We start from the raw sequence: 13,493 nt of genomic DNA, 5'->3' as shown, positions 1-13,493 counted from the left end.
TGCCTCAACCAACAGAATAGAAGCTCCAGAAGATCAGAGGGTTGTGACTCTTTTGTGGATTGCGCTCAAGAGTGCCTATGTAGGAACTCAGTAAGTATTTGCTAAAAGAATGACTTTCTTTCTTCCTACCTAATATAACACCATGTGCACCGCAGGTATTTAATATGTACTTGTTACAATGAACTCTTTTACAAAAGGCTCCTACGTTACTTGACTTTTCTTAGGAAGGCAAATGGAAGCATAGGAAAATATGTAACTCCACAATCATGCAAAACCAAACTAACTGCCGAACCAAAGCATAACGCATCTTGTTCCAAAGGAACTTTCCTCCCAGGGAAAATCTTCAGCTGCATTGGGCTCATTCATTTGCCTCTGCCTTGTCAAGACCAGGACCAATATCAACATCTGGGTGCTAACTGACCATGGCTGGGGCTGACCTCCCCTGGAGCAGACAAGGGGAGGACACTGGGGAGGGAAATACCTGAGTTTCAGAAACTGGGGCGTGTGTACAAAGGGGGCGTGCAGTCCAGTGAAAAGGTCGGCCACCTTTCCATTGTTGAACCTACCTACATTTCTAAGCGTGTCAAGATGGGGGGTGATAAGCTGGTTCAGGGATAAGACGGGGGCCAAAAACAGAAACAGCACAGAGTCAAAGGTGAGACAGACTTAATGAACAAGACGCTCTGCAGCTCACGGTGGGAAGGATGCATATTCCCAGACTTCCTGGGAGGGCCCTGCTGGTGAATGTGTGCTGGGATTAAATACCCTAATTTCAGGACATTATCCAGGGCAGACATTTCAAGTCTCCATTTTCTCCTGCCAAAATATAATGACTACTTTCCATCCCTTACCGAGGACTGATTAAAATGCCTTCATGTGGTGCTATGTTGTAAATTCACTCTATTTCTTTCCTAGGGCATCCTAGGACCCTAACTCAGTGATCCGCATCAGAAACAGCAACATCACCCGGGCACTTGTTAGAGCTGCCGATTTCCGGGTCCCGCCCCAGATCCACTAGATCAGAACCCCAAGAGGTAGAGACAGACACCTCTCCTCACAAGTTCTCTGCTAACGCGTGAGAACCACTGTCCTCAATGAGAAGTGTCATGAGAAAGAATACACCAGGGTAAGCAGACAGAGACTGGCAGGGTGGGTGCTGTCTCCCTCAGGGAAGTGCACCCTGATGAGCACCGTCTGAGCAGAGGTCTGAGTGAAGCGGGGAGGGGGCCATGCAGGTATGGTGGGGCCAGGAGGAGGGAACCGAATCCAGGCGAAGAGAGAAGCACGGGCAGACCGGACCACTTGTGCAGCCGGGAGGCAGAATGGCCGGGGTCCGTGCAGCTTCATATGGGGAGTCTGATTTATTTTCAAGTCCTGACATGGGTACCATGTGTCTTTAGTTATACTGAAATCCCCTTAAATACAAGAACCAGATTTCATACAGTTTCTAAATAACTCACCCGGGTACCTTTAACAGTGCCGGAAACTGAACAGATTCTTAATAAATGCATAAATACATAAATAGAGGGAAAAAAAACTGGGGAGTGAGCAAAACTTGTGGAAGGCGGGGGGAAAGAAAGATTTATTTTGATCGTGTTTAGCTTTACGTTACTGGGAGCCATGTAGCCAGAGATATATGAAAGCCAATTAACACCTTAGAAAAAGCCTGAAAGTGAAAAGCTGGCGGGGATATCATTTCTAATGACATTAGCCAAATTTTCTAGAACTCAAACTCAGCGTGATGAAATCAGGAGCTTTTCTTGATGGGATACAGTGAAATCAGTTAGATGTCAAACAACTTTCGTTTCCCAAACTTGAGGAGGGGGCTCAGGAGATGCCAAACAGAAAAGTAGGAACAGAAGTTGAATCGGTACCAAAGGTTTTTACATTTCCGCTCGCACTGCTGAGCGAGAGACACCAAGTCAACGCACTGCGCAAAGGTTGCAGAGGCTAAAATGAAACCAAACCAAAATAAACAGAAAACTTGACAAACCTCATTTTCCTGTCTGGGAGAAAGGAACACTTAAAGTTTGTGACAACTGCCATAAGGCTGATCGTCCTCTCAAATGAGAAAACAATAGGAAAGAGAAGGGCGTCCCAAGCCCCTATATCCGTCTGCTAGGCGGCCATAACAAAGTCCCACAGACTTGGGGGCTCACAACAGAAATTTATTTTCTCACAGTTCTGGAGCCTGGAAGTCTGAGATCAAGAGCTGTTTCCTTCTGAGATTTCTCTCCTTGGCTTACAGATGCTATCTTCTCCCTGTGTCTTCCCATACCTATGTCCTTACCCCTCTTCTTATAAGGACATCAGTTCTATTGGATGAGGGCCCAGTCTAATGATCTCATTTTATTTTTTTATTTAAAAAATGTTTTACTGTTTATTTATTTTTGAGAGAGAGAGAGAGAGAGAGAGAGAGAACAGGAATAGGGGAGGGGCAGAGAGACAGGGAGATACAGAATCCCAAGCAGGTTCCAGGCTCTGAGCTGTCAGCACAGAGCCCGATGTGGGACTTGAACCCACGAACCGTGAGATCATGACCTGAGCCAAAGTTGGATGCTTAACAGACTGAGCACCCAGATGCCCCTAGTGACCTCATTTTAACTTAATCAACTTGTTGGAGACCCTATGTCCAAACAGTCATATTGTGAGATACTGGGAGTTAGAACTTCAACATATGAACTTGAAAGGGGGAGCAGGCGGGGTATGATTTGGCCAATAACAGCCCCTAGGAGAGTGGTTCAGATTGACATATGATGGTAAAGACCATCACAGTGGTGGCTTGGGGCTCCAAAGCAATTTCTGGATGGAGAGAACGAGTCCACTGGTGGTCCACATAAAACATCATCTCCAGATTAAGAGGCCTTTTAGTTGTAATGCCATATCCCAGAGCTAACTCAAGAAATCTGCATAGGAATTCACCAGTTCCTTTACCAAAGAAGACATATGTCTACCCTCTAGCAATGCAGAATGGGTACCTTCCTGTGTTCTTATACTCTGCCTGAAATACAGACGCTGCCTAAAATCTGTTTCCAGATGTCAGTGGGCAGCCCTCTGGAGGCCACTGCTAGAATGACAGCACCACGGATGGAGCTCTACTTGAGGGTATGACATAAAGCTGGCTTACATCTCAATATTGTTTTTGGTATTTCATAGAATATTCTTTAAAAGCTGGTGCAAAAAAAAATGTGTGGGAATTCTTATAGAATTAGATGAGCACAAAGGGTTGGTTATATTTTAAAGTCAGCTTTTGGGGCGCCTGGGTGGCTCAGTCGGTTAAGCGTCCGACTTCGGCTCAGGTCATGATCTCACGGTTCGTGAGTTCGAGCCCCGCGTCGGGCTCTGTGCCGACAGCTCAGAGCCTGGAGCCTGCTTCACATTCTGTGTCTCCCTCTCTCTCTGCCCCTTCCCTGCTCATGCTGTGTCTCTCTCTGTCTCAAAAATAAATAAACATTAAAAAACAATTTTTTTTAAATTTTTAAATTTTTTTTTTAAAGTCAGCTTTTAAAGAACACGTTAACTTGGCAAGAAACTTCTAAGTGTGCAACGAATCTCGCATTTACCAAAAAGTAACGAGACAGAGTCAACAGATTTTCATTGAGTTTTCATGGCAGAGGAAAACAGAGAACTAAATCTCTCCCCCCGCCATACGTAGTTCAGGCAACATCTCTTGATGTCTCTCATCTCTGATTCCAGCCAAACCATAGCAGCGCATATCAGAGTACATCATCTGAATCCAGATACTTCTAAACCCATTGCTGGAGAGAGTACAGAGTAACAGCCAGTATGACTAGAACATATTAAAAATTTGGAATTTTGTCTTCGTGGGAGAGATTCCTTCTCTAAGGCTCTTTTGTCATTCAAGCCTTCAGTAGCGACGTGCCCCTCAAATTTTCCTCTCCAGCTACAGTTATGTACCCCGAAGAGACAACGAGTAGTCAACAGCCAGTCACTTAAGGGCCAGCTCAACTGTCAAGACTCTATCAACTCTTCCCGTGTTACCAGATTAGATCACCAGAAATCTACAGAGTCCAAGAAAATGTGCCTTCTACCAACATGGCTTCACGCTGGGTCCCGGCATTTTGACTTGTTATGTAAGGACGTAGCTGTATGAAAAACCTTTTCATAAGACAGCCGTTATTAAATACAACTGTTACATAATACGCTGTCAACGACATTAAGATGCAGGAGTTCTTGGGTTATAGTGTTTTCGACTCTTTTTTTTTTTTTTTCTAATGAACTGATATACACCTCGTCTTAAATAATGAAATCCATTTGACTCGGTACATTTCTCATTTTATCTTCTTTTTTTGTCTTTGCTGCAATGATAGCAATTATCCCTATCTTAATTTTTCTGGCACACATATTGTGCCCAACTGCTACTTGTGTTAATTCTTGTTTTAATGGTTATTATAGACTTTTATTGTCTTTGAATGAGCCAAATCAAATCTATTTTGGATGTGGAGAGGTATAAATAACAGATAAAACTTGCCACACTTTCTTGTGTTGTCTTATGAAACCTGATGAAGGGTTCTTTTTTGAATAAGAGTATTTTTTACATCAGAAAAAAAAGCAAAAACATTACCTAGGAGTTTGGGTTAGGATGGGGTATCACAGCTGTGACAGACAGAGAGAAAGATTTCACACTGGGTTACTGGCAGGTTGATGTCCTGAAATAGCTTTGGAAATTTAAGTCACCTATCTAGTTATCTAACCCCATAGCTTCACCTGCAGTATTGAAACGTTTTATGTACACTTTCCAAACAAGTGACCTGTAATTCAGGTTTAGCAACACCCCAGCTGTAGAGGAGGAGACAGAAGCAGCAGACCTCAAGTCTCCAGGACCCCTCATCGTTACGACCTACCAACGACAGACCCTGTAAAGTAACGGTGGCCTGGGAGGGCTCTGACCCTTAGAATGAATCAAATCTTCTATTCGCCTCTGTTGATGGCTCTCCTGACCTGCATCCGGTCTGTAAAGTACCCTCAAGATACTGTTCAAGGGCCTGGATCTCCTCAGGTATCGTATTAACTAAACACTTTCTTCAAAGTCTGAGAAATCTGTTACAGGGTTTCAACCCAGGAGTTAATAGCAAGAGATTTCGAAAGGCATCTGATGAACTTTATCTTTTCAAAATAAGCACAAACAAACCATGAATCTACACAGTAATCTTTTACAAGAACATTCTTTCTTACGGGTGAATTGAGAGCCAAGAGGGTAAACTTGAATAAGTGTACTTCCTTCTTTCAGAAAACCTCATGTATGAAAACCCATACTTACATCACAAAACCACGCTCCACTATACCAGAGGATTTCTGGAAATATTCCCACAAACCCATTTTTTTCTTAGCTTAAAGATTGATTCAGTTCTGGGGCATCTGGATGGCTCAGTCGGTTAAGCCTCTGACTTCGGCTCAAGTCATGATCTCACTGTGAGTTTGAGCCCTGCGTCGGGCTCTGTGCTGCCAGCTCAGAGCCTGGAGCCTGCTTCGGATTCTGTGTCTCCTTCTCTCTCTTTACCCCTCCCCCGCTCGCACTCTGTCTCTGTCTCTCAAAAATAAATAAACATTAAAAAAAAAAAAAAAGATCGACTCAGTTTACAAAAACTACCTTTCAGGACATTCATTACATCAAGTGCAGCAAGAAAAGTAAGAGGCAATCCTTTTGACTCACCCAATATAGTTAAATTAAAGTATTCAAGGACTTCTGTTGTATAGAGGAAATTTCTTCGTAATTTCTTTCTTTCCTTTTTTTTTTCCTTCCCCCAACCCCCTGGTCTATTTAATGTTTTTACTTTGCGTGTGTGTGTGTGTGTGTGTGTATTAGCAGTTTAGCACAGCTCATTTTCAAACGAAATCTTACATAAAACTACAATCTTTATGGCAGAGAAAACTCCACAGAACTCCAGAATTGTAGGAAACACAGTTGAAAAACCCTGTCTCCAAGTCATTCTTCAGTGTACTGCCAAGTCTCTAGAAGTCATCAGTTTGTATCTACTGGTAATTATATTTTCTGAAACACACAACAGGAAGCACTACATTTTCTCTGCAAACACAGGAATCAGGGTTTGTATCAGTCAGGGTTCACTTGCAGAGCCTGAACCAGCTCCGGCTAATTTAAGCAGAAACTGACTTATTGAATGGTTTGCACAACCACTGAACTGAATCTCCACTGTAGAGCTGGGACACCGCAGAACCCGTTTGACAATGAGGAAGCTTCCTGCCACCCTGGATGGCTGACTCCAAAGCCCCTGCTGCCTTGAGCAGTAAGCTGTTAATACCATCAGCGATTCAGGCCACACTTGAGCCCTAGGTACCAGAAAAAGGGGTGCCTTGCACTTTGATTCTAAACACTAGCTTTAGTGACTACACCCTGGGATAATGACAAATGATCCTAAAGAAAAGCCAAAAGCTTTCATGTGTGCCTTGGTCCCTACTGGTGGAACCCAGAGCACTGGATATTCCAGAATGAGTCTGCATTGCAGCACAGTAGAAGGGAGGAGTGGACAATGCCAGCCAGCCACCATACCCACCCACGCCTGTGTGCTTAGTTCCATGCTAGAGAAAATACTGTCCTTTGGTCGCACCCTTAAAAGATCAGGAGTGTGCCCCAGAACCAATTGACTTGCTACAAAACTCTCTTTGTAATTTTTTGTTTTTACATTACATCTCCATCATCATTGGTGCTCGGGACAACAAATTTCATACCTCTTTCACTTACTCTGTAGAGCAATACTTCTTTGCATTTGTCTGATATCGATTTCTCTTTTAACTATCCACAGGCTAAGCCTTCATGCTGAAACAGTAAAGTGCTCAAATATGAGTCTTATAGTCTCTGCCCCAACCCTTCTTGGCTTTCCACTTTGTAGACGGGGGTTGGTTTCCTCAACCCTTTGCTCTAACCTCCTACCTATTCTTGTGCACAGGAACAGAGATTCCGGCAACCATGAACCCTTCTCCCCCCCCCCCCCCCCAATCACTCTCAGAGAATGATCACCCTCGCCGTTACCATTCTGGAATAAAAGAACAGACACAGAGATGCTCAGGAATTCACATGCACTGAGAAAATTCTCCCTCAATTAGTCTAAAATCCTCCCGAGCCGTTTAAAATCATTCTTGTTTGTTGAGGCTGAGTCTTTAAAAGGCAGTTTGTTACAGAAGTGGCAATGCCTCTGGCTGCCGGCTTGGCATGGGAGCTCTCTTTTCCACAGCTAACCGTTCAGAATATGGTCAACAAAGGCATCTGGCTGCAGCGAGGAGGAAGTTGCTGCTACTGTTCTTATTTTCACGGGAGTTTTATTTTCAAATTCCTGAGGGCACACAGAAGGGTGGGAACATCTTGTGGCTACCCTTTCCCCAAAGCCGGCTGTGGAGCCTCTAGACATCAGCCCCTGCCCATGGTCGCATTCCAGACAGGCATTTATAAGACAGCAATGATTAAAAGCAAATGGCTCCGTCGTTAAGGCCCAGACCTAGTATCAGCGGGACATTTTTTCACGGAAATTATTGCTAAAACCAAAACTCGACGGCAGAGCGGTTTTTACTTCATTTTGTGGACTTCCTTTCTCCTCAGCTTCTCTATTTTCACCAAAGAGAGAGGGAAGGAGAAATGGCATGAGTTCCACGGAGGAAGAGTACATCCGGGCTCTGGATGGGTAGAGCACGGCAGGGAAGTGAACCTACAGAGTTGGCCCATCGTTGCAACCTGACCATGTTATGGATCCGAGACCCTGAGCAGATGTCTCTATGTACCTTTCTGCTTTGTAGATCTCCAAGATCTACGTGCCTTCAGCATGGGAAAGGGCTCGTGGGTTTTGCTGTCATCGGGCCGTGCCTGCAGTCCCAGAGTCCCCTCCCCGATGGGAAGCCCGCATCCTGCGTGCAGGGAGAGTGCTGTGCAGACACCAGCGATGTCTAACTTCCCTGTGCTGAACAACGCCTCGTGCTCTCCCCGCCCTTGTCTCTCCTCCACGCCTTCTGAAAGCCTCTGTGACACACGACGTCCACCAAGCACCGTGCCCAGCCCCCCTGGGCTCCTCTCATCCCTTGAATATGCTAAAGTAATGGAAAGGAGGAATTAGTCGGGTGGAAAAATGATTAAGCAGGCAAGTTTATCTCCAGGCACAGGCTGCCTGAAGTGAGAGCAGGTTTCGTGCCCTCCAGGGAGCGAGAGTGGTTTGAAGATTCTGCGTGCTCCTGGCCCCCACTCTCAAGGAGCCCAGGTCTCCTCCTGGTGCTGCCTGAGCTGGGGGAAGCCTCCTCTCCAGTGATTCCTTGTCCAGGTGCAGAAGCTTGGCCTCCACAGACAGGTCCTGGAGGTGCACATGGTGCAGCCCCTTGGGTGAGGAGACAGAAGCACTATCCTTGGGTGCAAAATTTAAGGGGCCTCCTCAAAGTCAGCAATCAGGATAAACAATATTTTCATGTGAAATTTTTAAAAACCAAAATCAGTGCAAAAATCCTTATGGACAAACTATGGCAATTTTAAATAAAGACAGGATCGCCAGGGCTCCGGGAGAGATCTGAAAATTCTGCAGAGGCATATAAAGTGACAGTGCACAGGTTCCCAAAGTTAACCGGGGCTTCCGAATGGCACCGGCGCTGGGTCTGCCGGAGGCTGCGGCTGGGTCCCCCATCTGTGGAGTCATCGCCACGTTCCTCCGCCACCAAGTGCTGGAGGCCACCCACTGCTCCTGGTCCTGGGCTTTCTGGGGGACCCGCTCTTCCCGGAGCCTGTGTGTGCATATTAAATAAAGCCAGGCACACTAGGGATTTTCCCGAACACAAGGCTGAGCAAGGCCCCCGGCAGGGAGATTGTGTTTAGACTCTCCCTGACTCACACTTTCCTGTTTATTTCCCATCCTGGCTCAACTGAATGACGCCACAAGGCCAGGTGCGGCTAGGAGGACATTCCCAAATTGGCCACCAAGAGGCGGCCAAGGGCAGAGCCAACGCCTCTGGCCTTGCGCCAGCCTCCTTTCTGGAACCATGGCTCCCCTTGCTTGCTTGGGCCAACTTCTCATTGCTCTCCTCTCTGCTCACTGTATTCCTTTGTTTCTGCCCGAGAGTTGTAAAGCTCACAGGCCAAAAAGTGCCTTGTGGAGCTGGAAGAATAAACACCTTGGATACATTTTTTAATCTGCCGTGACTCTGCACTCGCCAGAAGGTCAGAGCAAGATGTGCTCAGGAAAACCGAGCCCCTTGCAGAGAAGCACGGCCACCTCACGAGAAAACACCAGCCACCCTCAGCCGTTCGTAGGGCAAGGCAGCTCCTGGTCCCTGCAGCCTCTCTGCCCCCACTTGCTTCCTGAACACCGCCAGGATCTACCTGCACTCCCAGCTGTGCCTGGCTGCTGGAGGAAAGTCCTGCCAGCCAGACAAAGGATGCACTGTCCAGCAGGCTCAGTGTTCCCCAGGTATGGAGGAAGGCGCACAGGCATTTCTTCTTATCTTCACTTTATTTTGCAAAGCACAGGCTACCTTTACAGAGACCTGAACCTCACTCATTTCCTGCAAAGCACAAAAGCGAAATCCCCCCTCCCCGATGGGCACAAACTCAGCGGGGGTAAAGCACGGAGCGCTGTCATCCAGATTGGAGCACCCCAGCCGCGTGCTGGTGTGGAAGCCTGTGTCGTCTGGACACTGTCCGGGCCCAGGGTCCCCCTATGTGGCCCATTCCTTCATCTATATGTGAGGTTGATAGTAAATGGAAGCCTGTTTCTGCTGTCTAACTATGGGACCTCAAAAAAAAAAAAAAAGCAAACCAAGAAAAGAAAAAAACAGATGTTTTGTAATTTTCTTCTGTAATTTATAAAATTACAAATATAATTTGTAAAAAAAAAAAAAAAACCTGCATTATTAACCTAAGAGGAACTATACACAATTTAATGTAAAAAAGTAGCATTGATAATGCAAATAATAATAGTTTGGTTTCTTTTAAATGACAGCCAGTACAATGTCTGAAACCAGTTTTCTCATCCTCTGCAACCAAGGGAACAAAATCGAGATTCCTCCTCACAGCTTTCTGCCCTTTTCTCCTTCAAGCAAGGTATTTGCTAGGTTTTATGTGGCATAATTTAGCTATTTTCTGCAGGGTCCAGCCCTACAGCCGTTTGTGGGTTGATTCTGTCCCTGTCTGCTCTTACCCCATGACCTCATCTATCTGCAAAAACCAGTACTGACCTGGAACCTTAAAATGGCAGGTTAAGCTTATGAAATGGGCAGAGAGGTCTAAATCCTTATGGCCTATACGTTTTGTTAAAGGGCCCAAAACTTCTTCTAAAGCAAAGCAAGATAGAAAGTGAATTTCCAATCTAAAGAAGCAAATGATCATTGGTAAAGGCAGAACAATAGAATCCTTCTGCTTTCCCTAAAAGCTTGTTGAAAGGAAAAGCGATACCAAACACACGCCCCCTGTGCTGGTGGGAAAAACAGCCCTGTGTTTACGGCTGTCACTAACAGTCATGGGGCCTAGCCCGAGTTTGGACGTGCTGTTTCTTCAGCTTGATGCAAAATTAGTGAAGTTCCCTAGGACTTGTGTTATGACAAAACGAGATCTAATTAATATTCGGATGCAAGGATACGTGCTCAGAAGCATAAAAATACATACGTGCAGTGATAAAAAGGCATCAGAAACTGCCCACCGAGGCTTACCCAGAGATCTTTCTTTCGTCTGGTTGGTTGACCTCACCACCGGGAGACTCGCTCGAGTTCGGCTGCCTCTGGAAAAAGGACTTGGAACTTCTCCCTCAGACATGGCTTCCAAAGAATCACCAGACGTCTCTGATAAATGCTCGACAGGGTCGCCCAGATTGGGAGGTTGAGGACTGTGAGACAGTTTGGGGCTTCTTGTCTGCAAAAGGCAGTTGAGAGAAAGTAGGCAAATAAATGACTATTAATTATGCTGAAAATATTTGCAATGCCATCAAGGTCTGCCAATCCTGGCAAACAATATGGTAGGAAAAAACTCCATCAGAAGGACTGGACACAGAAAACTGAAAACCCAGTGGGTCAAAGTACCAGTTGTGAAAGTTACTGGAAAAAAAAAACAAAACCACCCCCAAGTATCCCATCAAGATTTTTATCACTGCTCATCTGTACAGATGCCACCTTGGGCAAGGAGCTGCAGACAAGCCACATCATGGGAAAGAATGATAGCAAATCAATTCCTTTGGCCAAATTCTAAGAGTTGTTATGACAACAGATGGGATTGTGCGTGTTTAAATATGCCTCAATGGATGATGCACTCACCCCACAGTAAACCGAACACAGCCAGTCCTTCAAAGTCTTACAGCAAGACTGTTTCCAAAATCAGTAAACTCAGATTGTGAGGGAGATATTTATATCACAGTTGAATTTCTTCTTTTGAGGCCCAAATCCCATAGGTAAGATTGTGTCTACCTTTGGTTATTACTGACCTTGCCAATCAGCAGAAAGTGTTTATAACAACCTACACACACACTCGACACATAATTGCATTTTTAGTTATCTATACCACAATGCAGGAAATTTAATGTGGAAAATGCCCATAACCTATTAGTCAATAACATTCCTTGAACATGGACTACTGGCTGAGCATTGTGGGAGGTGCAGAAAAGAAGAGACAACATGTTGCCTAGGGTCAAAACGTTCGAGAATGGATTGGTACAATTAGTGAAGGGCAAAAGGTAACACAAGACAGTGTGTAACTAAGCGTCGACTATGAACTATGTGGTACATCCAGTCACCTTTCCGACAGACATATATCGAGTACCCACCATGCTCCAGGCACTGTGCTCGGTACTGGGCCAGAATGATGCACAAAACCCACATGCCCCTGCCCTCATGGTGTTTACAGTCTAGTCAGGGGACCAACACCGAAGGCGAATTCAAGGTGCGGTGAGACTCTGCTAACTCAGACTGGTGGGGGTGGGGTGCTTGAGTGGAGAATCAGACACGGAAACTGTGTTCTCAAAACAGAGGGAAGCTGTGGGGCGCCTGGGTGACTCAGTCGGTTAAGCGTCCAACTTCAGCTCAGGTCATAATCTCACAGTCCGTGGGTTCGAGCCCGGTGTCAGGTTCTGTGCTGATAGCTCAGAGCCTGGAGCCTGTTTCAGATTCTGTGTTTCTCTCTCTCTCTCTCTCTCTCTCTCTGCCCCTCCCCCACTTGTGCTCTCTCTCTGTCAAAAATAAACATTAAAAAAAAAGAAAAAGAGGAAAGAGGTAAGCTGGGAGGAGGGGGTAAACCGGAGGGTAGGGATAAAGAGAGGGAGAGGCATTCCAGGTGGAGGGGACAGCAAGTGCAAAGTCCCCGACGCAGAAGGAGGTGACAAGCCCTGGAGGCTTGCTGGGGCAGGTGTCCAGCAGAGATCAGATCACAGAGCCTCAGAGTCAAGGTGAGGGTGCTCATTCGGATTCTAAGATACCAGAACTCCACAGAGGAATTTTAGGCAGGCCAGGAGGCCAGGGGGCCAGGATCAGATACATTTTTTTTGAAGATCACTGGAGCTATTGTGTGGAGGTCAGAGAAAGGGAGTCAGCAAAAGTAGGGGATTAGGCTGAATAAACGCATCTCCGCTTTCCCCTCTCGCACTGCCCATCGTGACCAGCATCGCATGATTCCAGGCACCTTCTGGAAGGCAAACTGATCAGAATTAATCAAGTAGGTGAGTTTTCTCTTACTCAGATACCAAAGGTGCTGAGGGGCTGGTGGCAGGCTGCAGGCAGTCCACAGCAGCTAGTTTTGGGGTTTACTTGCATTCTTGAATTTCCTTTAAGACTCCCCAAGGCTGCCACTGCATTTTGAAGTTAAGCACCGAGACACTTAACTCTCTAGGCAGGAGCAACTTCGTGGGTGGACACCCTATGCCCCACACAGGACCCCACACTTAATAGGGTTCCATGCTTGGTTTATTGTTCTGCTGTGGCTGTCTTGAAACTCTTAGTGATTTTTGGAACAAGGTACGGTGAAAATTATCTAGCCAGATACACCAGGGAACCCTGTGAGGGTAGAACGATCGGTTTCTTTCCCCTCTTTCTTGCTAAAAGTACAAGGAGACCCCTCTTGGCAGGGGCACTCTTGCAGTATCTACACGCTCGCTCCTTGCTACACCTCTCAGGACCTTTCCACAGAGGAAAACTGGAAACGGGAAGATCAGCACACTCCCTGAAGTGTGGAATGTGGCTTCCGGGAGAGGATCAACCCGGGTGTTCCACAGGAAACTCTCAGCGCAGATTACTTGCCAGAAAGGACAGCCATTAACAGTGAAATTGTCTCTTTGGGTTAATTCTTGTGCGCAAGCCCCCAAAGTGGTTTATTCCCAGATTTATTTTCCATAAAGTCTGCTTCTGTAATAAAGATTGGGATCTGGCTTTGGCACCCTGTGAGAATATTACTGGACTAGAAAAATCCTCCTTAAATCACTGTGTGGCTCACCAAGGTCTAGATACATTCGTAGGGTCTCCAAAGAAGTAGTTACCTGGCTGCTACACTCAGCAGAATATGAAGGTAAGAT

General features: G+C 45.9%; 1 protein-coding gene across 10 annotated transcripts in view; it reads right to left on the bottom strand.

The window, feature by feature from the left end:
• KIAA1217 (KIAA1217 ortholog) overlaps positions 1–13,493 on the bottom strand; it is a 300,868-nt gene that overhangs the window by 131,911 nt on the left and 155,464 nt on the right. For all 10 annotated transcript variants that reach the window (XM_015537196.2, XM_015537200.2, XM_042991231.1 and 7 more), the window contains exon 3: positions 10,654–10,852. In XM_015537196.2, the coding sequence (XP_015392682.2) occupies positions 10,654–10,852 (199 nt within the window). The remainder of the gene's footprint in view (positions 1–10,653; positions 10,853–13,493) is intronic.

The sequence above is a fragment of the Panthera tigris genome, chromosome B4 (genome assembly GCF_018350195.1).
Source record: "Panthera tigris isolate Pti1 chromosome B4, P.tigris_Pti1_mat1.1, whole genome shotgun sequence".
NCBI lineage: Eukaryota > Metazoa > Chordata > Mammalia > Carnivora > Felidae > Panthera > Panthera tigris.
Note: the sequence above shows the minus strand (reverse complement) of the source record. Positions and strands in the feature narration are given on the sequence as shown.